Raw genomic sequence first — 27690 nt, forward strand, 5'->3', positions numbered from 1 at the left:
CTCACATCTTCTACCTGATTTGCATGCACATTTTTATTTGACACAAAAAAGAAACAACCAGCTCTTGATTTATCTGTCGAGGATCCTATTTAGATGCTAGGCCTATTCTAATGTAGAGCTGTGAGAGGTGCAACATTGTTCTTTGCAACATGTCAACTCAAATGAACTTTAATGATTCATTGCACATTCAGAACAAAAAACCCTCATATACCCACAGGCAAAAGCAAATAACATTCTCTGCACAAATGTTCACAATGATAAACAGAAATGACTTAAAATTTCAGTCGGCTAGGAAAGATATACTTTATCTGGATGTAGGTGAATGATGTTTGGTGAATAAGGTAGATCACACCACAAATTAATTGGAGCTAGTTGATACGAGCCATTATTCTATATGAGTGAAAAAACATGCATTGTCCTCTTTCTACAGCAGGAAACATACTCATTTGTGCTGTTTTAAACACTTTAAATAAAGGATAGGTTTGTGGTAGTACTGTCCATCATTTGAACACAATACCAGATAATGCTAAACACATTCACATACGAATCCCACAGTACTCATACACGCAGTGTTCAGTATACCATTGTAATACTGTCCCAAAGTGCTATCCTTGAGCCATTTTGTAACATTTACAGGCTATATGTGTGCTTCTTTTGTACATACACAATCTATTTGCATTTGAGTGGTCTGCTTTGTCAAGATGCTGAGAAATTTGAGTTAAATGTCATTGTACTTTGTTGTAAAGCAAGGCTGGTCCTTTTAGGAGTCACTTGAGGTCCACTGATTTGTTAAATGTGCATCTCGCTGGATGATTAAACAGACCAGCCAATTAAACTGAAGCAAAAGAAGAATTATGATGTCATCTTAAGCACTGAGAGCTTTGTTGTGTTGCACCAATAGGCTCACTGATTCCACAGGAAATCATTTCAGAGCTTGTATTTTCTCAAGAGCTCTGACTGCCACATGTACTTCCTCTCCGGAAAATGTTCAGGAATTTTAATCCGTCGGAAGTCCTGGATGCATTTCTCCAGCTCCTGCTCTGGGGTCATCTTCTCCTTGGCTGTTTTTCTCTTTCCTACCATGATATCACGTGGCCCAGTGGTCCGGATGCGAAGCAGATCAGTTCTCCTGGGAATTGGGGTCGGACCCTTTTTCACCGGCCGGTCCAAAGTATGGATGTTGGGTTGGCGGGTGACAGGACGAACAATGACAGTTTCCTGGGGAGAGCTGGCTTCTGATTGGGTCTCGGAACAGGAAGTGGTGAGCTCATTGAAGGAAGTGCCGCTTTCACCTTCACACTCGCTCTTGTGACTCTTACAGCAGCAGTCGCAGTGAGGTGAAGACCATCCAGATGGGCCACCTTCAAAGCACAAATCCACAAAAACCCACAAATGTCATCACATTACATATAACAACACAAATCTACTCTACAGCAGCTTCAGGGGACGAATTGGAAGTCATTTTGGAAGTCACTGCAGTGTTGCAGGTATCAGATTGCAGAAGAATCAGTTTCTGTGAAGTTAAGAGAATGCATGCAACCTGATAACAAAGGTGAAAGAACTGAGAAGGAAAGATATTTTCCAATTCCCCTTATATTACTGTAGTTCAGCCAACACAGACATGATCAATGCTCCTCAATGGCACAGATATTTCTTATTTTACCCAGTCAATGTTTAAGCCAGCATTTAAGAAGCGCAAATAGCATGCACCATTTACTCAGAAGGAAATGAAACTCACAAACCTGAAAAAGAGCATCACGAACACATTGGAAAATGGAGCACATTAATATGTATGACTGTAAGCTAGCGGCGTGACATTGAATAGTTTGACCTTATCTATTTGACCTTTTCAAAGATATAAAGAATCCATATTTAAATCGCTGTGTGTACTATATGTATTGATCTGTTTTGTGTTTTGGACAAAGAGCTTTGCTAAAACCACAAAGGACTGAGCCCTTGTTTCAAACAGATAACAGTCTACATCAAGGCCCTTTTGTTCACTGATAGACATCAGTTTGTATGCATCGAAATAGAGTCTAAATGCACAAACATCACCAATCTTCAAAGTATGAGCCATTCATGTGGTGGTAGTGTTTTTTGAAATAACGATCTGAAATGAAAACATGTTCTTTATTTCTAAGAAGCACTTTGTGAAACTGAATGTAGGACATCCTGTTCATCTTCACAGACAGACCACAAACCTCTAGCTACTCTATTTCCTGGCATAAGCTGTAGCAGGTCCAATAAATCTGCCTGCGAGCCCAAATGTCTCCTTCAGTTTATGAAGACCGCTCACCACTCACTCCTGGGATCCTGGATGAGAACTCTGTGAATGTCACTATTGCTACATTAAAGCAGGAACATCCAGGAAAATCTCATGAAAACTGTCAAAAACATGTCCAGGTCATATTTCAATAATAAAAAAGAACAAATATTTTGCCCAGAGAAAATTTTAGGGCCATTTTCCTACAGAATACTCATTACTGTAATGCAAAAAATAATAAATCAAATAAATCTGATTGCGATTGTGAATGATAAAAACAACAATATATTGTTTAAATTGTATTATGTAAAATATTGATATATCATGGTAGTTATAGTTAATTCAATTTATGCTGATTTAAATAATAAAAAAAATGTATTATGTCTCGACAGGATGATTGTCGTTACTGTATTAAGTAATGAGAATAAGGGAAAAAGCTTAATTTAGATGAAAATAATGACACAATGCTAAAATTCTTAATTGTCATAAAATCAGGCATAATTTTCTTAATACTAAATATAATACAATAAAATTATTTAGATTTTGGGGTGAAATTTGACCTGGACATGGTCTTGACAAGCTTCATGAGATTCACCCTTATACTTAATAAAGGTCCTAAAACCTCACATTAAAATAAAAAATTTGTACATATACTGTTAATATTGGAGGCTAATTTATTTTTATCCTAATCTTAAATATTAACACCCTGATTAGCTGGGATTCAATAGATTTCTTTATTTTAATTTTGGAGCACATGTTTTATTCAATAAGAAGACCTGTGCATAAACTACAATGGAATATCACGTGACTTTGCCTCAGTAAGCCACATGAACACAGTTTGCTCAGAGAATATCATAAATATCATCTCAAAAGTTGCTCGGGTAATTCTAAAATACCAAAGCCTGTCATCAAAATGATAGTATTAGTATGATATTAGTAACAGCAGGCTACTATTGAATGCTAGCAAACATGAAGTTTGTGTTTTGTCTTCATGCTCTTAACAGCCAGTAAGAATTTATTCAATTTAATAAAAGAGCCACAATGGCTTCAACTTTAATTTTAGATTTCTATTTTGTGACAATTTCCCCAGAAAATATATGGGATGGAAATGCTGCTTTATTTTCAAATTGTTTGTCCAAATTTCCACATAAATGAAAGTTTTGGATGGAAACTTTTGAGACTATTGTCATGTGTCTGAGATGCTACTTAGTGCTGACAGAGTGGTGACACCTTTCCATTGAGATTGGCTGAAGAAGCCAGGCTGAAACAATTAAATATTTCTTCTTTTGGGGTAAATATTTTCAAACATTTTCTCCCCAGGGGTCATCAGATCTTCATCTTCCCGTTATTGTTTCTCTCTCTCTCTCTCTCTCTCTCTCTCTCTCTCTCTCTCTCTCTCTCTCTCTCTCTCTCTCACACTCTCTCTCTCTCTCTCTCTCTCTCTCTCTCATGTGTACAATTTCAAGCCTTTTCCCATCAGCTTGACACACTGTTAAAAAGAGTTATAACCTATGAGCCATCCTCTGCATATAAGGGTTGTAATTTATGCCGGAGTATGTTATTAGTTAATGATGACAACAAATTTGTAATCTAGCTCACTGTGTGTGAAGCAGAAACAATATTTTATGTCTTCCCAGAAGCAACAATTTGTGTTTGTTCCCAAAAGCAGCTTATTTACACTGATTAATTACAAAATTATTCAACTGAGTTGTAAATAGTTTCTGCTGAATGTAATAACAAGCTAATCGGAGGCAGTGTGATTGCATTGCACTAAAAAAAGTTTAGTATGCTTCTAATGGGAATCCATGAATCTGACACCAAAAGAGGCAGAACATTTCCTGCATAAAAGATCAGTATCCCTCACATCCTCAATCCTCTCCTCACCATTCCTTTCCTCTCCTCTCCTCTCCTCTCCAACCCTCCCCTTCACTTCTCTCCTCTCCTCTTTTTCAAATGGATGGTGCATCCAAATGGGACTGCAAATAAAATACTGGAGCAAAGCACCAATAGCAATATCATAAAACTAAAATAAGTTGGGCTGAAGTGCTGCTAAACTTACTGTTGTCCTCAGATGCCCTATTCAGAGAGAGGAGAGAGAGAAATGGTAGGACTCTACTACGGTGCATCCCTCCAGTGTAAAGGGATTAATGGAAAGGAGGAGTCAAGAACTGGCTTGACAATATAAATAATAGTTTAATAATAAACTGAACCAAAAAGGCACAAATACACACAGGTGTCGGGCAGCTGCCGGTAAATCTCTCTCTCTGTCGCACTGCCGTCTTCGGTCACTCTCATCCCTCTCAGTGGCTTAATTAGCCTGATTAGGTGCCGGGTGTGTAGCATTACGACCCGGCCCCGCCCTCCGCCCTGCCACAATTCCCCTATAATGGCTTATCAGGATTACTGTAAGAGGTATATATAGGTAATATAAAATGGCTCTGTCAGCAGGACATTAGGCAAATCTTGTGTTGTTTACCATTAATACTCACTAAGATCATTGCTACAGTATCTATCAGACAAGAAATTGATTGCATTTTGCTTTATTCACCCATCCGCTGTCTGTATTCTCATCTCAAAGAGTCTACAGAGCGGCATACAGCTGCTGGGATCATATTGCAGGCCCATTATGGCTGGGGATTATCTGCAGAGCTAAATCAGTTACCGTATGTGAGTGCATTCTCATGAATTACACAATCTTGGGAGATGCATTTGGCACCAGGTTTGAGCAGAGACAATCTCATCACAAGGGGCACCCACCCACCTACCCGTAATGCATTGCATCTACAGTAAATGCCTGAGAGTGCTCCTGATACAAATTCTCCTGAGCAGTATGCTTTACGTAATATGGCTCCTTGGGCAGGAGCTCTCTTTAAAATCCTAAAAATAGTGTGGCGCAATTCTATGCATTATTTATTAACACTCAAACCTGTAATGCTCACATTGAGCAACTGATGTTACAGGTCATGGGAATATTGCAGCAAGTAATGTATTTTTCTTTATGACCTGCATTGAGCTGGTGACACCAATGAGTGCTTGCTATGGATCTGTGCATTAGGTTGGAGATAAGTTTAATTTATAAAAACTATGGCATTAATAATTGATTATGTCTACTAGAAAACAGTACCAAGAGTTAAGATTAGTTGCTTTTGAGTGATTACTTAATCTTCTTTCCCCTCCCATAGTTTATAAAAACAATGATTGAAATCTCTTTAATGGTGGGCCGTGAGCGACACAGAGCCACGATATTTTTAGGTTACCTGCCAAACATTTTACAGTGTTGCAATCAGAAGAGATATCAACAACTATGCTTAGATCTGCCAAGATATTCGAAGATTTCAATATGAATTCAAACATTTGTCATCAAATTCTTATAAGAGAAATTTATCTGGACTATGCTTTCCAACCTAGGAGTCATTTACGGGTGGGATAGATGGGACTTGTCCCTCCCACTTTTTGCCTTTGCCAATTTTGTCCACAATTTTTTTTTTAAATAGCTTTCGTAAGTGTCTAATGCAGAAGAAACAACTCCAGTTTTTGAGCAGGAGTTTACATTTTGTTTGTGTGTGTTATAATAAGTGGTGATCCAGCACTAGAGATTGTTATATTTTATGTTATGATGAATGTTAGTTGTGGCTGTTATTGGTGGCGTTTAGCTGATTTAGCTGATCTTGTGTTGGACCCGGAATATTCCTTTACATCACAAATAACTCCGTCTTCAGAGCTGTGAAAGAGCAACCTCTGAGCAATAAAAAATTTCCTTAGGGCTGTAAGGATCCAAGATTGTCCAGCTTAAAATATGAGGCCTATTTACAAACACAAAGGGAAAGAATAAATATCACAGCTCTTGAAAAATCAAGATTTGTTTTGATATGCCAGGAAAGATATCCAATCATGCTCACCACAACCCTGTAGGCATTTGTGGAAGCTGTTTTCACCAAGCCAGGGCACACGCACGCACGCACGCACACTCACACACACACACACACACACACACACACACACACACACACACATGTTGTGTTTCCATGTTTTATGGGGACTTTCCATAGACATAATGGTTTTTATACTGTACAAACTTTATATTCTATTCCCTAAACCTAACCCTACCCCTAAACCTAACCCTCACAGAAAACTTTCTGCATTTTTACATTTTTAAAAAACATAATTTAGTATGATTTATAAGCTGTTTTCCTCATGGGGACCGACAAAATGTCCCCGCAAGGTCAAAAATTTCGGGTTTTACTATCCTTATGGGGACATTTGGTCCCCACAAAGTGATAAATACACGCACACACACACACACACACACACACACACACACACACACACACACACACACATGTAAGTCATCATTATGATGACATAGACATAATTATTTTTATACTGCATGAACTATAGATTCTATCCCCTAACCATACCCATAAACCTAACCCTCACAAAAAAATTTCTGCATTTCTACATTTTCAATAAAAATTCTTTTAGTATGTTTTATAAGTGATTTGAATTATGGGGACACTAGAAATGTCCTCATAAACCACATTTATAGCATAATACCCTTGTAATTACCAGTTTGTAACCTATAAAAAAGTCCCCATGAACCACTTAAACCTGCCCACACACACACACACACACACAAATGCTTGTGGTTCTCTGCCTTTCCACACTACAATGACAACCATTAATTTTACTAAGATAAAAATACAATTCCTTCTAAAGGTATCTAGCTTCAGACCATAAAGGCATTTTTTTATTTTTTATTTATTAATCTCTTCATTTTTAACAGATTGGTTTGATATGGGAAATTAGTAAAGACATCTCTGCACTGTAGAAGAAAGTGACTAGAGCAGAGTATTGCCACTGATTTCCTAATTTAATTTCATTCAGATCACAAGAAATTTTCAAAATAATTTTGTTGATGTAACCTACAGTAATGTAGCCAGGCGGATTAATTCATATTAAATCATACTTTTAACCAATTAAACTTATGTTACTACATTTTTAGTTTACTTGACAAAATGTTTTTTTACAGTGACAAAAAAGTTTATCAGTTGCAAAGTCAACAAGCCTGTTTCAATTATTGCATAAATGCCTGATTGCGATCATTTTTAATGTGCATTGTTACTGCAACATGCTCCAGGTTAACTTTATATTCACATTCTACTGATCCTGATTTCTAGTATCCTGTGCAATACTTTCATCCTTTGGAAAAGTACAGACAACAAGATAAAGACTAAATCAACGCCACATGAATGCTGTTGATAAATCGTTTTTGTGTCTCAGGTTTAGCTTAGGGGCCTTGTTAAAAGAGGTCTGTGTAAATATACAGTGTCTATGTCTGATTAAGGTCTAAATAGAGATACAAGACCCTCCACTATGGATTTGACACAGCCTGAGGTTTGGTAATGTTTATCTCCTTGTTAATGTGCAAAATAGGCCAATTTTGTCCTTGTGGGGAAACAGTCATTTAGATTACTCGACTTTGCAGAGGAAAAAGGCTGGTATCTAGGAAATATAAACCCTGTAGTCAGCATGGTTAAAATTCAAGACCATCCTTGACCTGTGCAGTATGACATCTAATCACCATTCTGTATGTTAGCCTAAAGTTAAGTAATGTTTATCTCCTTGTTAATGTGTAAAATAGGCCAATTTTGTGCTTGTGGGGGAACAGTCAAATAGATAAATCATCTATGTGGATGAAAAAAGCTGGTATAGAAGAAAATTAAACTTTGTACATATGTAGTGTGCCACATGTGTAAAAAGTCAATACCACCCTTGACTTTACATCACCGAAATCACCATAAGTTCAAGAAGTCTGAATTTTAAGGGTGTCAATCCTACCCTGATCGCAATTCGTATGAGGTGTCCTAATGTAAAAAGAGCTGACGAATCAGATGAGCTGATCTGAAATGAGGCGGGGTGACAGAAGGATGTGACATGGTTGAATTTAATAAGCACTCATTGTCCTAATCCAAGGACATGTCATACCAATCCCGGTCTCTCTGCGATCCAGAGGCTTTGTGCTGGAAGATTACAGGCAATGTGACAATTATGTTGACATGAGCTGCAATCTCTTTTCTTTTGTTAGACATGTGTGTCTGAGGCGAAGAAGTGCCAGATGGACAGATTGGAGAGCCCAGATCATCTCAACATAGTCATGACCCCTCTCAAAGAACTGATGGGGTGTAATGAAACCACCAGAATGAGATGACAGAGGCCCTGTCATCACTACAGTAGTCTCTTTTGAGATGTGGAGAAGGAAAGCTTTCACAAGTTGACAAGGGAGGGTGTTGGGAGAGCAAGCATTATCTAACACTAAAGAAGAGCCACTGCCTCTAGAGATGAAGATTCTAGAAACAGTTGTTTTATGAAAAAGATTGACTCAAGAGTACAGTAGAGTAAAACATTCTTGATACATGCAAATACACTCACTTAGCACTTTATTAGGAACACTTGTACACCTATTTATTCAAGTGATTAACTAATCAGCCAATCGTGTGGCAGAATGCAATGCATACAATCATGCAGATATATGTGTCAGGAGCTTCAGTTATTGTTCACATCAACCATCAGAATGGGGAAAAAAAAACATTTAATGAGCAGCAGTTCTGCGAAAGGAAATGCCTTGTTGATGAGAGGTCAACGGAGAATGGCCAGACTTGTTTGAGCTGACATAAAGGCTACGATAACTCAGATAACCAATTTGTACAACTGCAGTGAGCGGAATAGCATGTCAGAATGCACAACGCGTCAAACCTTGAGGCGGATGGGCAACAAAAGCAGAAGACCATGTCGGGTTCCACTTCTATCAGCCAAGAACAGAAAGTTGAGGCTGCAGTGGGCACAGGTTCACCAAAACTGGACAGTTGAAGACTGGAAAAACATAGCCTGGTCTGATGAATATTGATTTCTGCTGAGGCACACAGATTGTTGGGTCAGAATTTGGCACCAAGAGCATGGATCCATGGACCCAACCTGCCTTGTGTCAACAGTTCAGGCTGGTGGCGGTGGTGTAATGATGTGGGGAATGTTTTCTTGGCACACTTTGGGCCTGTTAACACCAGTCAATAATAGCTTGAATGCAACAGCCTATTAGAGTATTGTTGCTGACCATGTGCATCCCTTCATGGCCACAAATTACCCATCTTCTAATGGTTACTTCCAATTTTTCCAACATCATGTAATCCATCTCACAAAGAATTGAGAGCAAAGGATAAAGTGCTCAGTGTGTGTATATTCTTATGAGGTTTTCATACAATACCTAAAATGGACCTGTGTTAACTGGGAGGGGAAATGACTGTACATCCATTAAAAAATTAACTTGGGTCTAGTTGGTTAAAAGTAATTTAAAAAAGGCTCAGAAGCAGGGAAGTCATTAAACTGATAAGTAAACATATGCAATCCAAAGAAGAGTTACATATGTTTAGGAAGAGTGACCTTCAGCTCTCACTGGATCGCTTGGTAGTCGAGTGTGAAGCGGCTGGGATGAGGATTAGCACCTCTAAATCTGAGGCCATGGTTCTCATCAAGAACCCGATGGAGTGCGTACTCCAGGTAGGGAAGGAGGTATTGCCCCAAGTGAAGGAGTTCAAGTACCTCGGGGTCATCCGTGGGGAGCTCGGAGTAGAGCCGCTGCTCCTTTGCGTCGAAAGGAGTCAGTTGAGGTGGTTTGGGCATCTGGTAAGGATGCCCCCTGGCCGCCTCCCTAGAGAGGTGTTTCAGGCACGTCCAGCTGGGAGGAGGCCTCGGGGAAGACCCAAGACTAGGTGGAGAGATTACATCTCCACACTGGCCTGGGAACGCCTCGGGGTCCCCCAGTCAGAGCTGGTTAATGTGGCTCCGGATTGGGAAGTTTGGGGCCCCATGCTGGAGCCGCTGACCCGACTTCGGATAAGCGGTTGAAGATGGATGATGGATAGGAAGAGTCATTATTGTTTTAGCAGAAATTCAGGGGTAAAATCTTATATTAGCAAATATTTATGCACCTAACATTGATGATCAGGGCTTTTTTATAGATCTTGAAGGGATTTTGCAAGCCACTGTCACCCCTCATGCTATAATATTGGGAGGAGACTTTAATCTTTTGATGGACTCAGTCCTTGATCATAGTGAAGCAAAAGTGTGCAACCCCCCTAGAGCAACATTGATGCTTCACAGGATGTGTACAAATCTTGGTCTTATAGATATTTGGAGACTTTTGAACCCATCTGGTAGGGACTATAAATTTTTTTTTCATCAGTCCATAAGATTTACTCCAGAATAGATTTCTTTTATATCTAAGTCCCTCATTTCATCTGTTGTTGATTGCTCAATTGTAAACATCATACCCTGGTGTGTTTAGAGGTGTTGCCACATACAGAGAAAAATAAATCACATTGTTGGCACTTTAATGTATCCCTTTTACAAAATCCTGAATTCAATCAGTGCTAAAGTATGAAATCATACAATGCTAAAGTATGAAATCAATGTTTTTATGGAGACCGACTGGTCCTTTGTGGGCAAGGCTCGGGAGGCACTTAAGGCAGTTTTTAGGGGCCAGATCATACAGTATGCCTCATTCACCAAAAACTCCAAAGCACAAGAACCCATGGAATTGGAAGGGAATATTAAAAGTGCTGAAGCAGAGCTGAAGCACCGAATGTTGTCTAATGGCCTCCGAGAATTGACCCCTTTGAAATACAGATATAATACCATTTCGCAAAAGGTGGAGTTTTTGCTATTCAGGGCAAGACAGTAATACTTTGAGTTAGGGGACAAAGCAGGGAAGCTTTTGGCTAGATATATAAAACAGAGAGAGTCTTTTTCTACCATTCCTTCAGTGAATTTTGCTGGTGGGGAAATATTTACCTCGATACCAATTATATTAATAATGCTTTTAAAGAATTCTATCTTGATCTTTATAGTTCCATGTCATATTAGAACATTTGTGGAACCATTAGAACTTCCTAGACTGACGACTGAGCAAAACAATTCTCTTGATTCCGAGTTAACCTTGGAGGAGCTTGGCGAGGTAATTAAGGCCTTGCCACAGGCAAGGATTCGGGGCCAGATGGCTTTGCCGCTGAATTTTTTAGATCTTATGCTACAGAACTGGCTCCACTTTTGCTAGAAATTTATAAGGAATCATTAAAGAATGGAAAGCTTCCTCCAACCATGACACAAATCTGGATAAGTCTGATTCTTAAAAAGTACAAAGATCCAAGTAAGTGTAAAAGTTAATGTCCAATATCCCTGATCCAGCTAGACATTAAAATATTGTAAAAACAAAAATGACCGATAAAGTAAAGTTATGACATCTCTTATACATATTGATCAGGTGGGGATTATTCAGAGCCTTAGCTGTTCTGATAACATTAGGCGTTTCATCAATATCATGTGGTCAGTGCCAAATAATCAGACCCTGATTATTTATAGACACCTGGTAGCAGCGGTAGAAACAAATTGATTAATTTCAGATTATTTTGAAGCCGGCAGGGTTGCCCTCTTTCCCCATTATTGTTCTGTCTTGCACTGGAACCATTAGCAGCCGCAATAAGAAAGGAAGATGATTTTCCAGGGGTGGTGGTGGGAGGTGTGGCTCATAAACTTTTGCTTTAAGCTAATTATATTATATTATTTTTTATTCTCGCCTCCTCCTTTCCCATAACCCACTTTACACCATGTTTTTTGGTGGTGTGTTAAGATCCAAGAATTTTGGTTGAAGGTTCAGAGTTTTAGGTGTGATGTATTGGGCACTCAAATGTCATTTTACCCCAGACTCTTAGGAGTATTTTAGGAGATGGGGCAGTCATCAATATAGTAGATAAACACATAAAAAACTGGGTTCTAACCAGTGTCATGATCGGCAGACAAATTTTTTAAGGGGATGGAAGTTGGCTGGAATGCTATCATTTCAAGAATGGTGCACGTATGGGGGCCTGGGTAGCTCAGTGATTACTGACGCTGACTACCAGACCTGGAGTCACAAGTTCGAATCCAGGGCAAGCTGAGTGACTCCAGCTAGGTCTCCTAAGCAACCAAATGCCGATTGCTATGGAGGGTAGAGTCACATGGGGTAACCTCCTCGTGGTCGCTATAATGTGGTTCGCTCTCAGTGGGGCGCAAGGTGAGTTGTGCAGAGGAGAGCGTGAAGCCACCACACACGCTTTTCTCCATGGTAATGTGCTCAACAAGCCGTTGAGAGGCGTGGGTTGATGGTCTCAGACTCGGAGGCAACTGAGATTTGTCCTCTGCCACCAGATTGAGGCGAGTCACTATGCCACCAGGAGGACTTAGAGCATGTTGAAAATTGTGCATTCCTAATTGGGGAGAAATAGGTGAGAAAAAAAAAAGAAAAAAGAATGTTGCACGGAGATGGGGAGAGTGGCGGCTTTCGAGGAAGCGTCATGTAGAAGGCTGGGGAGTTGGGATTCATTTGATGGGAAATATACATATATTGCACTGGAATAAACGTTAAAAGTCAAATGGTTTAGAAAGTATAGCCAAAAGAACATTCATAGAATGTATACATATATGAATGTAGTAGACATTTAGGGCCTCTCTTGCTCTTTATCTATACACATATTACAAGATTTTGCTTAAGGTCCTATTAATAAGCTTGGAATAACTGGGATAACTTATTCATAAAACGTTGCTAACAGTGAAACTGAACAGCAATTGCAACAGGATTTGTCTAATAAAGGCAAAGCATCTATGCCATGTTCCGAGCCTCAGTTCAGTGCCTATGTAATTTCACAGATTTCTTGAGCATGAAAACCATTAACATGCTGGATAAGGCTGGTTCTGTTTGGGGAATCTCTTGGACTGCTTTCTCTGTTCTTGATTCGCCTTCCATCTCAGGTGGCCAAGTGGCTCTATCCGTACAGCAGTTTGGATCTGTCCCATATCAAATCCCTTATTGGTGACATGATTGATTTTCTTTTCTTTCTTTTCTCTCATCTCTGTGCCAGTTCGATAATGACTGTAAATCACTTGCATTCACAGTCATAATAGAAACTACATATTGACATGAGGTTCTGGGAGGATATAGCCAAAATAAGCTTTCTCTCTCTGACTCTCTCTAACCATGTCGTATTTTGACAAGCTTAGTTGCCCAGCTTGCAAACTGTGTGCTATGGGCCTAATACAATCCCTGATCCACACTTGACTCTCCCCCACTAATGTCAAAGCTGCACTGGTCTGGAAACAATGTGGCAGGCTGTGTCATGATGTTGTGTTACATGAAATACAAAATCATGTAGTGTAAAACTTAATCTAATCTAGATTCTAGGTTTTGAATTTAGAGACAATTATTCATGCTGCATCAGCTTCAGTTGAACTTCATTGCCTTTCTGTTCTGCTTTAAGACAACAAAACTTTTCATATATTATCAATCTTATTAAGCAGCTGAGAAGGTGACCTTAAGAAACATCTGACAGCTTTGTAATTAAAAAGCTTTCAAGCATGATTGTGATGTAAATAATTAGCTATACTGTTTTGGTCCTTAATGGTCAGAAGGGTAGACCAGTCAATTTGATGATATATTGTTACCGATAATGATCTAAAGAGCAAAGAGCATCAGTATCCAGGGTTGGGAGGGTGTATTCCACTACAGATTACATGCTGTAAAATGTCATTTGTAACATATTCTGTTAGATTACTCAAGGTCAGTGATGCATTGTAAATAATTTGGATTACTTCTTCAGCAAATAAAGAAATTATGATCCAATGTGAATTTTCTGATAAAAAAAATATGATCGTGGCTGGTAACATGTGCATGTAAAATGGCTAGAAATAGCATTTTAACTTAGCGTAAAGCTGACAATTTACACAAGGTTTATTTCTATTTCTTCTGCTCCAAACTTACTTCAAACGTACTTCTCCATCTGCGCATATGAATGTAACACATCATAAGAAAGTGTTTCACTGCTATTGCACTTTAAATTCAATAATTTATAGGGATTTATAGTAAATGTTTTCTATCTGAAAGGACTAAATATTAAATGAAACAAATGACAAATAAAATGCAAAGTAATCTCATTAGTAATCAAAATACTTTTTTATGTAACCATATTCTAATTACTATTTATTTAAATTGTAACTGTTGTACAATTGAAAATTGTATTTCGTATTTTAAATACGTAATCCGATTACACGTATTCCATTACGCCCCAATCCTGTCAGTAATAAATGCTTTCACAAAGAATCTGCTTGCATGAGAAAGGCCAAATATTTATGTACTTATTCTTGTGTTGTATGAACACTACAGAGGATGAAAAAAGTGTCAATATTTTACATATTCGTTTTTTTTTTTTTCTTTTTTCATTTTTCATTTTATCAATGTACAATGTGTTTGGAATTTAAACTGTTTACTGTAGATCTCTGAGCCTTACAACATCATCACAATTTTGAGTCAAACTTGAATGTCATGTTTGATCCATGCAATAAATAAAGACAGGGAAATAAATCAGAAAATGAGTTCCATCAGAATGCAGCTATGAAATGTGAATATGTGGGAGAGGTTTATGAATTGCAGGATGCTTAAGCAATTTATTTCTCTGCTTAGCAGAAATAATGGTGGCTGTGATCTTTGGCCATTAATCACAACTATTAATTAATGCAGAGACAAAACTTAGCAGTTGGTGCAAATAATGTAGAAAAAATGTCAACAACCTGCAGAAGGCATGCTAAATGATTAAAGGGATAGTTCATCCAAAAATGAAAATACTCTCATCAGTAACTCACCTTCAATCCTAGATGTATGACTTTCTTTCTTCTGCTGAACACAAACAAAGATTTTTAGAAGAATATTTCAGCTCTGTAGGTCCTCACAATGAAAGTAAATGGTGACCAACATTTTGAATCTCCAAAAAGCACATAAAGGGAGCATAAAAGTAACCCATTTGACCCCTGTTGTTAAATCCAAATCTTCAGAAGCCATATGATCAGTGTGGGTGAGAAACAGATAATATTAAAGTCCTTTTTTACTATACATTCTCCTCCCTGCCCAGTAGATGGTGATATGCACTCCGAATGTGAATCATCAAAAACAAAAGAAGAATATGAAAGATGAAATTGATAGTAAAAACTGACTTAAATATATGTTTCTCACCCACATTTATCATATCGCTTTTGAAAATATAGATTTATTCACTGAAGTCTTATAAACAGTGTTGGGTAAGTTACCAAAAATGTAACTAATTACTAATTACATCTTCTACATTGTCATTAGGTTACTGTATTTATTACTCTGTCTAAAATGTAATTAAATTACTCATTACTAATTACTTTCTAAAAATCATATTAACTTTGACCAGATGGACAACAAAAGGATATACGTCAAATTATTAATTTAATTATTTCAAATAAATCCTATAACATCAAATAAATTACTCTTGAACTGTTCTTAAACTTTTCCTAAATGGTTAATAAAATCTGTTACTCAAAATCGATCACTCTCTTTATAATTTCTTCTCCAAGCAAGTACATTTGTTGCAAAAAGCTGTTTTTCATGTAAGCACCATAGGCAAGGGTGCATTAACGCATGGGATTATACGGGCTGAAGCCCAGGGGCTTACTACTCCCATGGGGCCCAGTGGGAGGAGCGCTTATAAGTGCTTTCAGCTGAAGTCGCAGTTGTTGACATGATGACAGTGCGCAACCGTTGAAGGTGTCTGTGTAGTGCTTGTTCAAGGGGGCCTTAGCGGACCAGCAAGCCCATGAGCCCAGGGTTACCTTTAAGCACCCCTGATCGTAGGCAACATTTGTAATGGTATAGTAACAGTAAACAGTTTTAACAAAGCACAGCGGCCCCTCAGCCAAACAGAGCAGAAGGGGAAAATATTGGCCAACTGTTTATCACACGTTGAAACTTTATTTGGACTGAAACTTTACCATCTTGATTCATGTGTAACGGTGCAACAGTCACATGACGTCCTCGCTGACACCTGAACTTCTTCAGAACATTGAATCTTAATGACACCTGGACTAAAAACAAGCTAGTGCAACAAACGAAGTAGAACGCAGGTTTCTTGAGGTGCATTTTTAAATACTGAAGCTCATTAGAACTTGACACAGTGTCTAAAATCCATCAGTTCTGCGCGAGACGTGAATTTCAGCACCTGATGCACAAGCATCCCTGGAGTAACCATAATTTGCACTGTAAATGTATTATATATATACATACATTTCAATTTAACTAACGATATTAAACTTTGTGAAAATTCTGTATGTTATTGCACCCCTGCCAATTTTTTATGCTCTTTTTTTTGCCTTTTACTGCTGTCGATTGTACATTTTTTCATGATATCAAATCATTTAAATTAATTTTTCTAAGTAGGAAAACAATTTCACTATACACAGAAAAGCACACAATAGTACACAAATAAAAAAAATAACCTCTCATTTTTATGTAGACTATACATGGTATAATAAGATAACGTGTTGTGAACATCAATAATAATAATAATAATAATAAAGTATTAACAATTTTCATAGTAGCCTAATAAAAGTAGCCATAGTAGCTTAATGACACCTATTAATTTAAATACGTATTTAACATCAAGCTGCCATACCGTGGTACTTAGCAGCGTACTCTACACCATGCCAGCAAGAAACTTGCCGTCATTTTTTTTTTTTTTTTTTATGGAAAAAATTAAATATATATTTTTCTTTTTACATTTTACATATGTACTGTATATAAATGTAAATTAATTTTAGAGATTGGGTGGGGTCTTTCATAAATTCACAGTATGCCCACCTCTTCAGACACTGCTACACCACTGCTACTGCAGTAAATACACGCTAAAATAACAACATATCTAAAGGTGACATTTCTTAATTCTTATAATTGTGTGTAATTGTTGTTAATAAGTCATTTCAAAAATAGCTAACCATGGTTTTACTACAGTAATATTCTAGTAGTAACCATGGTTAATTGTGTGGTATCTATGGTTTACCTAAATCCCATGGTTAAACTATAGTTACTGTAGTGAAACCATAGTTAAATTTTGTAAGGGTAAACAAAACAGAAGTCTACAAATTTTCAGTTTAGGCTCACAAATGTAAAAAATATCTAAAAAAAATTACTTGATTTCTGACTAAAAATTACATTTTAAATTGCCTGTAAGGTGGAGGCCACCCAATGGCCCAAGGAGAGTATCCAGTGGTGTGGATGAAGGTCTCCTGCTCGTTCTATCTTATCATAAGCATTAAGTTTAAGTTATTTCATTCCAATTAAATAACTGTATTATTAATTTTATGATTCACGTTTATTTTATCTGACTCCAATTATAAAGTTTCCAAGGATATATTAATGTTCCAATCTTAATTATTATTATTAAATTTGGTTTAACATTTGATCATCGTATTTAACTCTTTTTTTATATTGTACTGGTTCATTTGGATTCCTGTCACTTTGAGAGTCTCGCGCCGGCCTTGTACGCGGATCTCACAATCACAAATACGCCAGTATTGGTCATTAAAACAGTAATTGACTAAATACTAATTAGCTGGCTGCTCATGCTTTCCCTTTTATATAAAGGATTCTGTTTAGTCCCCTTAGATAGAAAACGCTTAATTAGAGTAACATTATTTCTACCCAGAGGTCATGACCAATACATTTACAAAGATAGACCAATAATACCAAAAAGTTAAAATAGCTTTATATAAACATGCAATAGTTTCCTATGTACAATTATCTAGAAAATATTACAATAACCAGAGGTTTAGACTTCACCCTATTTAGGCTTGACAACTTCATGTTGTCCTAAATGGAAATTCCATATCGAGCCTGTACACTCTAAATACACTTGAACTAATGCCAATTTGTTAGTCTGAGCCTTAAAGTCTCAGTCGGTGTGCCCAATACTCCACTGAGAACTGAGCTTTAGTCCACAACCTGGTCGTAGATTTGCGGAAACATGGACCTAACGTAATCTACTAAAGACAATAGTTTCATAGTAAATCAGAATAAACTTAAATGTAACAATTAATTTACCAGTTAAAATAATACATTCATCAATAATAAGTCAAATTTAAACATTTATCAAAACATAAGAAATAAGAATTGCATAACTGGTAGAGAAAAACTAAACACAGCAATTGTGTGGGAGATCTGACTACAGACTCCCCAATTCCTTTGTCATCTCTCCTTAAGGACCAAACGATTCTATTGTTATTTCAGATGTGTGTGTTTGATGTTATTCAAGATTTGGTTTATAGTTTAGGAGGTTGTAAGTAGACCTTTGAAACTTGTGATTGAGTAGGTTGTTTGATGTTTACAAAGAATGCACCTAATCTGCATACAGCATCTGGTCCCTGTGAGAGATCTGGGAGGGGCATGTCCCTGAGAGGATGAAGTATTTTATTAAGTTCTGTGACAGGGCGGAGGGTGGGGCCGGGTGGGGTTGATAAGTGACCCGGTCCCTTATCGGGCTAATTAAGCCTCCGAGAGGGATAAAGGCCGATTGCGGACGGTGGTGCGACGTGAGAGAGATCATTTACGGACATGTCCGTCATGTGTGTGTGTTTGTCTTTTGTTTAAGTTAATCATTAAAATATTGTTTATATCGCCAGGCCAGTTCTCGTCTGCTCCTTTCCCTATATCCCTCTCAGAGGCTTAATTAGCCTGATAAGGGACCGGGTGTGTATAATCACGACCCGGCCCCGCCCTCCACCCTGTCACAGTTCTTAAATCTTACTTGTGATTTGACTTTGCTGAAAGGGAATGAGACCGTTTTACCAGTTGCTCTGAGACCTCATGAATAATACCAAACATGTACGATCGATCAGAAAACCTTTTACATTACAGAACAGGATAAGTCATAACTTAGTTATAGGTGACTCTAAAATTACCTGAGGTGAGTTATGTAAGAGAGGGGGGCAGATGTGAGTGAAATTTGCATTTTATGGTCCTTACTAAGTAGGGTGTGTTGTCTCAGGTGGAGATGATCTTCTATGTGAGAGTTTTATGACGTTGGTTCTCGCAGAGTTCTTTGACTTTTACCGGAAATAGCGCCTTTTGGCCATAGACATTCTGGTGCCAGCCTCTTACATACCCAATTTATCCCAAGAAATTTTGGACTTCAAATTATTGGTTTTGGATCAAATAGAAAATAAGTGGTATCGCCCATAGTGGCGTGAGTTCACGCACACAGACATAATGCCAATGCATTTAAATGGGTTGAAGGGGTTAATCCCTCCCCCCAGTTAGATTTTCAATTCAATATTGTTTTATATAGAATTGTTGAAAGTCTATATGTAATGCAGGTACAAAAAAAATGAAGAGTAATGCCTTACTTTTACTTACTAACTTAATTACAGTAACCTTACTTTGTAACACATTACATCCAATGCTGTATATGAATTACATTTAGGCTGCCTTTATGTGCTTTTGAACCTTCAAAATTTTGGTCACCATTCACTTGCATCATATGGACATACAGAGCTGAAATGTTTTTATAAAAATCTTCGCTTGTGTTCAGCAGAAGAAATAATGTCATGTGCACCAGGGACGGTATGAGGTGAGTAAATGATGAGAGAATTTTGGGGTGAATTATTCCTAAGTAAATAACCATTTAGAAAAAGGATGACTGAGCAACATAATATAAGCATGTGAGAGACAAAATGAGTGTGGAGCCACACAAAAGTGTAAACAAAAGAGAGATAGCAAACCCTTTGACCACAAATGATATATTACCAATCTCTTGGGCCATTTAAATTGGTAAAATATGTCATTTGTGTAATGTTTTCAGAAGTAACAACAAAAGAGAAGGCAGTCAAGCCTGTAAAATGCAACTGGTTAATTTCATCATGGGATTCAAGGGCTAACAAACTCAGAAGTGAAACAGAACTCTACCAGTCCTGCTGTAAACAGAATGGTGCAGCTTGGAGTGTCATTTATAAATATAAAAATGTATGAAATGTAAACTGATATAAAAACACATGATTTGATAAGAATTAAATCATGATTATTGAAACAAGGCTTATAGTGAATGATAAACTGTTTTTTTTTTAACTTCATGCCTGTAAGGTGCTGTAAGTTATCCTTTTTTTTAAATACGTAGTGGCAGGAACATAGCAATTAATATAACTAAGACATTTGCGGAAATAATAAGTGCTTTTCACTGATTCACGCCTTGATAGGTCTCCCCCCACATTCAAATCCTTCCTGTGCCTCTGGGTTGTGTTAATTTCCACTTTTTGCTTAAAGACCACACTCAATTTTTATATGTAAAATTTAACTTAGTTTACCTGCGGTATCACTAGAAATCTGCAGTGGCGTGGGTCATAACGCTGATACAACTGTGCCTTTTCGTGTGGGTGCCTCGCCTCTGCCATTGTCCCACTCTTTTTCCCATTCTGTTTCCTAACGCTTAATATTTTCATTAATACTACTTATAATAATAAATAAAAAAGAATATAAAAATATTTTTACTATAGTAATATTGTAATAACCATTTTTTATTTATTTTTTACAATTTGATGCAACCAACCATGGTGTTACTACAGTAATATGGTGTTAATATAGGCCTAGTAAAGAGGGGAAATGCACGCACATTCAACACTACTTCAACAGGTGCCGGATCAAGGCAAAAAGCCTTTCATTAGAACTGAAAAGGTAAAACTTTTTTTTTTTCAAACAGTTTTGTTCGAAACGTAGCTGTTGTTTTTAAATCATTATTTCTATGTATATTTCTATTTCTATTCACTTTTTATTTTTATTCTATTTTTTTGTTTTTTTTATTATCTCTGTCTTGCTGTATTTGTGCATTGGAAAAAAAATCCTTGTATGTGGAAGCATACGTGGCAAGAAAGCTCATTCTGATTTTGATTTTAAAAGGGAATATTATAACATATTATATTATAACAGTGTGCAGAACTACTTTTTTAATATAGGCCTAGTAACCATGTTTAATTTTGTGGTTACTATGATTTTACTAAAAAATACCATGGTGATACCATGATTACTGTAGTTAAATCTTGGTTAATTTTTGCAAAGGAAGGTTAGGGTTAGGTTTAGGGGTATGGGTCGGTGTAGGGTGTCTGTGGGTCTCTAAATAAACACAATAAACATGCTGCAGTGATACTGTATGCTAGAATTTAAGTAGCGGTGCAAATAGTATTTGTCTTTCGTTTCCTGCACGCAGGAGCCTGGCAATCACATGCTATTCCAATAAAATGCAACATAACGCTCTTGATGTGTTATAAGTTCCCTCATTATGTGTGGGCTATGGGAGGGGCTGAACGCTGCAGTAATTATACTGATGACAGAGAACAAATCATTAAGCAGCCGTATGTCCTTTCGCCCCAAATCTCCTGACTGTCCTCCAGAAGCACCCCTGTCATACCAGCCCCACTCTTTTTAGGTTCTGCAAGGGGATTCATTCGGAATTAAGAACAAAGTGATTTTTAATTGGCCATATGCTGCAACATCCGTTTGGTTGAGACAACGGTGAGCCAAATGAACCACTAATGAAGGCAGGTGCATGAGAACAATCGTATATCCAAATGAGGAGCAGCATATGAACTTAAAAAAATGAAAAGGTGAGAGAGTGTGTCACGGCCATCACTGTGGTACATTACTAAAATATTCATACCACACTCTGTTCATCTCCCTGATCTGTACTTCAGGGAATTCTCAATCATCTGCATTAGCTCAAAAGCCTTTCTTGCTCTCTCTCTCTCTCTCTCTCTCTCTCTCTCTCTCTCTCTCTCCATTTCTCTCTCTCTACAGCAAATAACTGGATTCTTCTGAATCTTCTCTGAGAAGTAAGCAGTAGTGGACAAACTCCATCCAGTCTACTAATATTTGAAGGGAAGTGTTTGTCCAATACAGAAATGAGCATGATTTACTCATGTCAGACTTACAAGGTTATCGTTTGAGAAAGTATGCTGTTTGAGGCAGATAACAGTGTTATTGCAGAATTAAAAGAACTGTTCACCCAAAAATTTAAATTCTCTCATCATTTACTCACACTCTCTATCATTTACAATAATAATTGTTTACATATCTCATCTCTGTTGGTCCATTCAATGCAAATGATTGGTGTCCAGAACTTTGAAGCTCAAAAAGCACATAAAGGCAGCATAAAAGTAATCTTAAATTAATTTAACTAGTGGTTAAATTAATGTCTTCAGAAGTGATATGATAGGTGTGGGTGAGAAACAGACCAATATTTAATTCTGTTTTCACAACAAATTATCCTCCCTAGGTGGCGGTAAGGACATAGAATGTGAATCGGCAACAAATTAAGAATGTGAAAATTGAGATTGACAGTAAAGGACTTTCATTTTGATCTGTGTCTCACCCACGCCATCGCTTCTAAAGACATGGAATTAACCAATTTTTATTATTAATTTGAATTATTTTTATCACTCGCGTAGAATTGGGGGAGACATCCGCCCCAATGCTGTTGAAGGGGTTAAACCCTTTGCAGTGCTGGCAAGGATACATGAACTCACAGTCCTTTATTATTACTGGATGAGGATATTTAAAAATGCTTATATATATACAATGCTGAGGCGGGTTTTATTCACAGGTATGAATCCTTGCGATTATCAGTTTTTGTTAAAAAATAACTATCCAGTGTGAAATGTCTCCAAATGGATATAAAGCGTTCTTAGATTTAAATGTGGATGAATGGAGAATTCAGCTTTAAAGGGTCAAGCGCCCCCTACAGGAATACAACTCACAAGACAGTCTGTGGCTGACAACATGCAATTTCGTTCTGTAGGTCTGTTACCCACACAAAACTTTTGTATGAATTTAGAAAACATGAAATACAGTACATGATCTTATTTTAATGAAGATGTTAAAGGTGTCCATAGAAATGATCAGTAGTTTTTCATGGTGAGGAAAGCAGACAGGCATTTCAGATGAGCAGTAAGGGTAAATGTTTTATTAAACATTTTTTTTGAATGTTTGATATGATACATTGTATAAATATTTAAGAATATGCACTGAATTTGGTATTAGGGACTATTAACTGTGATTAAGAACATCATGGTTAATTTAACCGTAAGAATTTAGAATCCATGGTTAAAAAATGCAAAATGCTTTATTTACATGTATAATAATAATAATATAATATAAAATAGTTTTTTGTAAGATAGATTTTGTTAGCCTGAATGTGAAAACTCTTGTGCCTGTGTGGGTACTGGAGCTGTTGCTATGGATACGCACAGTGGCCGCATGGTGCTTTAATGGCCAGGTGTCATAAACTGAACATGAACATTCAATTCATGTGAAAGTGAAGCTTAAACACTCGAATCCCAAAATATAACAGAGGAATTAGATCTAATATAGACATATTCATCTAAAAAGCTATTTAAATGGTCTGTTTGGCCGCATTTAAATGACTGACTGAAGACGACGGATGTAAAAAGCAGAAGTCATACTGTAGACAGGATGTTCCTCTGATCATCCAGCAACAAACTAGTAAGTTCAATATTTTTAGCTGTATTGATTTTAAAGTGATGAATTAAAGATGCCAGGTAACGGCCATCCATGTGTTCACAAGACAGTCGAGTTCACGGGACGTAGGCGTAGTGTAAGTGCCGGTGAGAAGTGACAAACTCAAAAGTGCAGAGGATAGAGGAAGCCAGTGAACGTGCGGACGGCTGTTCCAGTGATTATAGTTTTTACAAAAACACATTGCTTCGCTTCAGAAGGCCTTTATTAACCCTCTGGAGCTGTATGGATTACTTTTTGATGGATGGATGTGCTTTTTGGGGCATCAAAATCTAAGGTACCATTCATTCTGATTATAAAGCTTGGAAGAGCCTAGATATTTTTTTATATAACTCTGATTGTGTTTGGCTGAAAGATTAAAGTCATATACAACTAAGATGGATTGAGGGTGAGTAAATTATGAGATAATTTTCATTTTGGGTGAACTAACCCTTTTAGCACATCTCTGAGCTCAGGTTGTAAATAAGCAGTGTTGTGCCCTGAGCTCAGGTTGTACATAAGCAGTGTTGTGCCCTAGATTGGAGCGTATCTTATTACCTCCTATTTATGTGTGTGGGTGTGTGTGTGTGTGTGTGTGTTTATCAGTTTTCTTATTGTAGAGCTTCCCTTAGCATCCACATGTCCCCCAGAAACACGTCCACTTAGACGTTTAAACAATTGTTATATGACGTGCATTTTTTTGCATCAGTGCTGTTGAACAATAATAAAATGTGCAAATAATCTTAAAAACGTTTAACCGCTATTTTTTTCTCAGACGGTAATCTTACTGTCAAAAACTCACACCACGGCATCCCTACATTGAATATACATATTTATTTATCTGTGCATTAATTTGAACTGATCTTATGCATTGTGTAATGTGTTGTAATGAAACATAACACTTCCCAAACCAAACCCCAATCTATGCCATTGACTTTTATTCTGCTTTTATGTCCTTTTTAGAGCTTCAAAGTTTTGGTCAGAGCTAAGATATTTTTCAAAAAATCTACTGCTGTTTGTAGATCTGTCAGAAGAAAGAAAGTCATACACCTAGTGGTACTTGCGGAAGAAAGTGTCAACACCCACAGCTTCGTGCTATGTCACGTCTTTGAATCAAATTCACTTGATCCAAGTAATCTGTAATTTAAATATTGAAATAAACTGTACTTACGGTAAAAGACATACTCTGTATTATTGGACAAGAATCTGTCATCTGTTTGTCTGTTGTGAGGAGATTTGGTGAGAGATGAATTGCACGCGACAACGTGGAATCCGCTCTCTGCGAGCATATCAAACGCGCGCTCCAGGTGGCGAAACTTGAGATAAAACTGAGATGTGTATCGCTCAGATGGCCTGTCGGGATCCCTGTTTTCATTTAAAGTGTCTCCGAAAACTTCTTTAGCCAGACCGACCCTTCCACAAATGAAGATTTTGGCTATTCCTCTAGTTTTAGGATCGACGTCCCTCCCGACGGCGCACGAGCTGTTGTATCCCACCGTGAGGAAGCCATAGCGCCTGTCGCGCGCGTCCAGGTAAGACGAAGGGAACAATCTCTGGTCGCTTCCCTGGGACGCGTCGTCAAAATCACTATGAATATAATCATCTGGTGTCAGGATTTTGACGAGCTCGGGTAGCTGAAAGAACTCAGCCTCCCTTTTAAGTCTCCCTTTCTCCGGAAAATAGTCCGGCAGCACGACGTTATTATCTCGGAGATAGTCCAACACGTATCGAAATAGAAATCCATCCCTGTCAATAAAGTAACGTCCCTTGATGTCCTGGGCCAGGTCGTTGGAGATGTCCTTTTTAGTGGAGAATAATTTCCCCAGCAGTGAGTTTGGCATACTAGTGAGGGTGGCATAGCGAGTGTAGTACACCTGTCCACCCACATTGAGCTCAACCACATCCGAAGAGCAACTCTGAGCACATCCAGTGTCCTTGGGCGATTGATAAGTCCTGCAATTTTCAGTCAGTGCCATTTTGGTGTAGCACACTTTAAAAAATACAAACGCAAATTTACAAAAGTGTCTTATTTGTATATAGTGGGCAAAAAGTCAAGAGGAACATAACCTACCCTATCTTAGATGTCCACAGTCCATCTAAGGCGTTATTGTGTTGTGCACATATCTGAGACCTGCTTCAAAGTATGAGTACATCAAAACTACACCCTCAGATTATTAGTCCTCACCCACAAATTGATATGGCAATTAATTGCCTGATGATCTGCCTAATGAACCAGCATTGCTTCTTCTGTCAAAAATAAAAAGTAGAAATAGTAGAGCTCTCACCCAAGAGGGAAATTTTTTAGCATTTCATGTAACCTCCAATTCTTCAGTCCAAGTTCTGGTGATAAAAACCATTAAAACAGCCTGGAAGAGACAGCATCAACTTCTCAAGAGCCTTGTTCTCTGTGGAAACTTTCAACTGTTAGTGTTCATGTGTCTGACACCAGCCAGCATTAAAAAAAATTCCAGGAAAAGGATATCTAGTTGGAATTGAGGGTGCATTAGGAAGTTTGTGCATCCTTGCACTCCAGAGCATCAGCAGTGTATAGAGCGAATGAATGCAGCGTGCAGTGAGAGGATTGGAGAGACGGGGGAGGGAGACCATTCTTAGGGAGATGAGCCTTACATCATCTTAAAGGAAAATGACAGATGGAAACATTCAAGCGTTGCACTCTGGTTCTCCAGATTTCCTAATATACTCATGCAATTAATGTGCTAGACATATTAATATGATCTGGTTAACCTGAAACCAAAAATGTCATTAAGACATTTATGGACTTGTTCAAAAATGCCAAATATGTGATTTAAGATGAAACATGGATCCAACATGACTATCCAGAGATTAATTCGAGGGGGACCTCAGGGTGCATCCTGGTTTCAGCACCATGGACAGATCCTCAAACTTGGGTCCAGTTGATTTACTAGGCAGCATTTCCATGGATGTTATTCTGCATCTAACAATTTAACAATTAAATTAACAGTAATTTGAGAATTACATAATATCTGATCTGACTTGGTTTATATTTCTTTCACTGTAAAATCAAAAATGTGCCATTGTTATCTTCTAGCTGACATGACCAGTGCTGGGTAAAATATAACATGTAATCTGTATTATGTAATCAGATTACAAAAATCTGGTAATTGTAATTACATTAAATTACATTCTCGGAATCAGATTATGGTTACTTTTTTATGAAGTACATGATTAAATTAATTAGGCAAAGGCAGTAAATTGCACATACAGACGTAGACACCAGCCATAATTACAATGAAGATGGAGCGGTTATCCACACATAAATGCCAAACCGACTGCATTATTGCAGTAAAGTTATTTTTAGTTTCGCACATTGCTTTTGTACTCTGCTTAAAAAATTTACATGAATGCGCTTTTGCAACATTTCTTTTTTTACGTTAATTTTCAAATATTACTGTTCTGATTTGTTACCATGGATTGTAGTGCCAAAATTGCAGAAGTAGAAACATTTTAAGTGCCTTTTTTATTTCACTCATAAACTCTATCTATATTTTGATCCATTAAGTAAGTTTCCTTTGATGCATTTAAGCAACATTATATCAAAATGGTACACGTTTCTCCAACTCAAATGTGACATAAAAATAAACAAGAATTAGGTCAGAATTCATTTAAAAAAAATCAAAAATCAATCAGATTATATTACTTTAAAATTGTAATCCAAGAGATTGTGTTACTGACAACAACTTTGACAGTACCAGAAACAGTACCAGATTACATTTCAGAGGTATTATACCCAGCAATGGACATGATCTATAAATATTACTTGTTGGTATTTAATAATGTAGTTAGAGTTGGTTAATGTAGTAACTGGTTAATTCAGTCATATTGAATATTATTGTTAATTATACATAAATATAATCCATACATTTAGATGCACATTTGTTAGGTTACCTGCACTGAAAACAAATGTTAATCTAAAATAATCGTGCTTCATGTGGTAACATCTATTGATAAACGGGTTTGA

The 27690-nt window shown here is 37.4% G+C and overlaps 1 protein-coding gene across 1 annotated transcript; it reads right to left on the bottom strand.

Annotated features, from left to right (window-relative positions):
- Positions 1-206: 206 nt before the first annotated feature.
- On the bottom strand, positions 207-26201 carry LOC127660049 (BTB/POZ domain-containing protein KCTD16-like). The gene is made up of 2 exons (XM_052150106.1): positions 24862-26201; positions 207-1361 (listed from the first exon to the last, which is right to left on the bottom strand). The coding sequence occupies exons 1-2, from the start codon at positions 25664-25666 to the stop codon at positions 928-930; spliced, it is 1239 nt and encodes a 412-aa protein (XP_052006066.1). The 5' UTR covers positions 25667-26201; the 3' UTR covers positions 207-927.
- Positions 26202-27690: the final 1489 nt, after the last annotated feature.

This window comes from Xyrauchen texanus, chromosome 19 (assembly GCF_025860055.1).
Source record: "Xyrauchen texanus isolate HMW12.3.18 chromosome 19, RBS_HiC_50CHRs, whole genome shotgun sequence".
NCBI lineage: Eukaryota > Metazoa > Chordata > Actinopteri > Cypriniformes > Catostomidae > Xyrauchen > Xyrauchen texanus.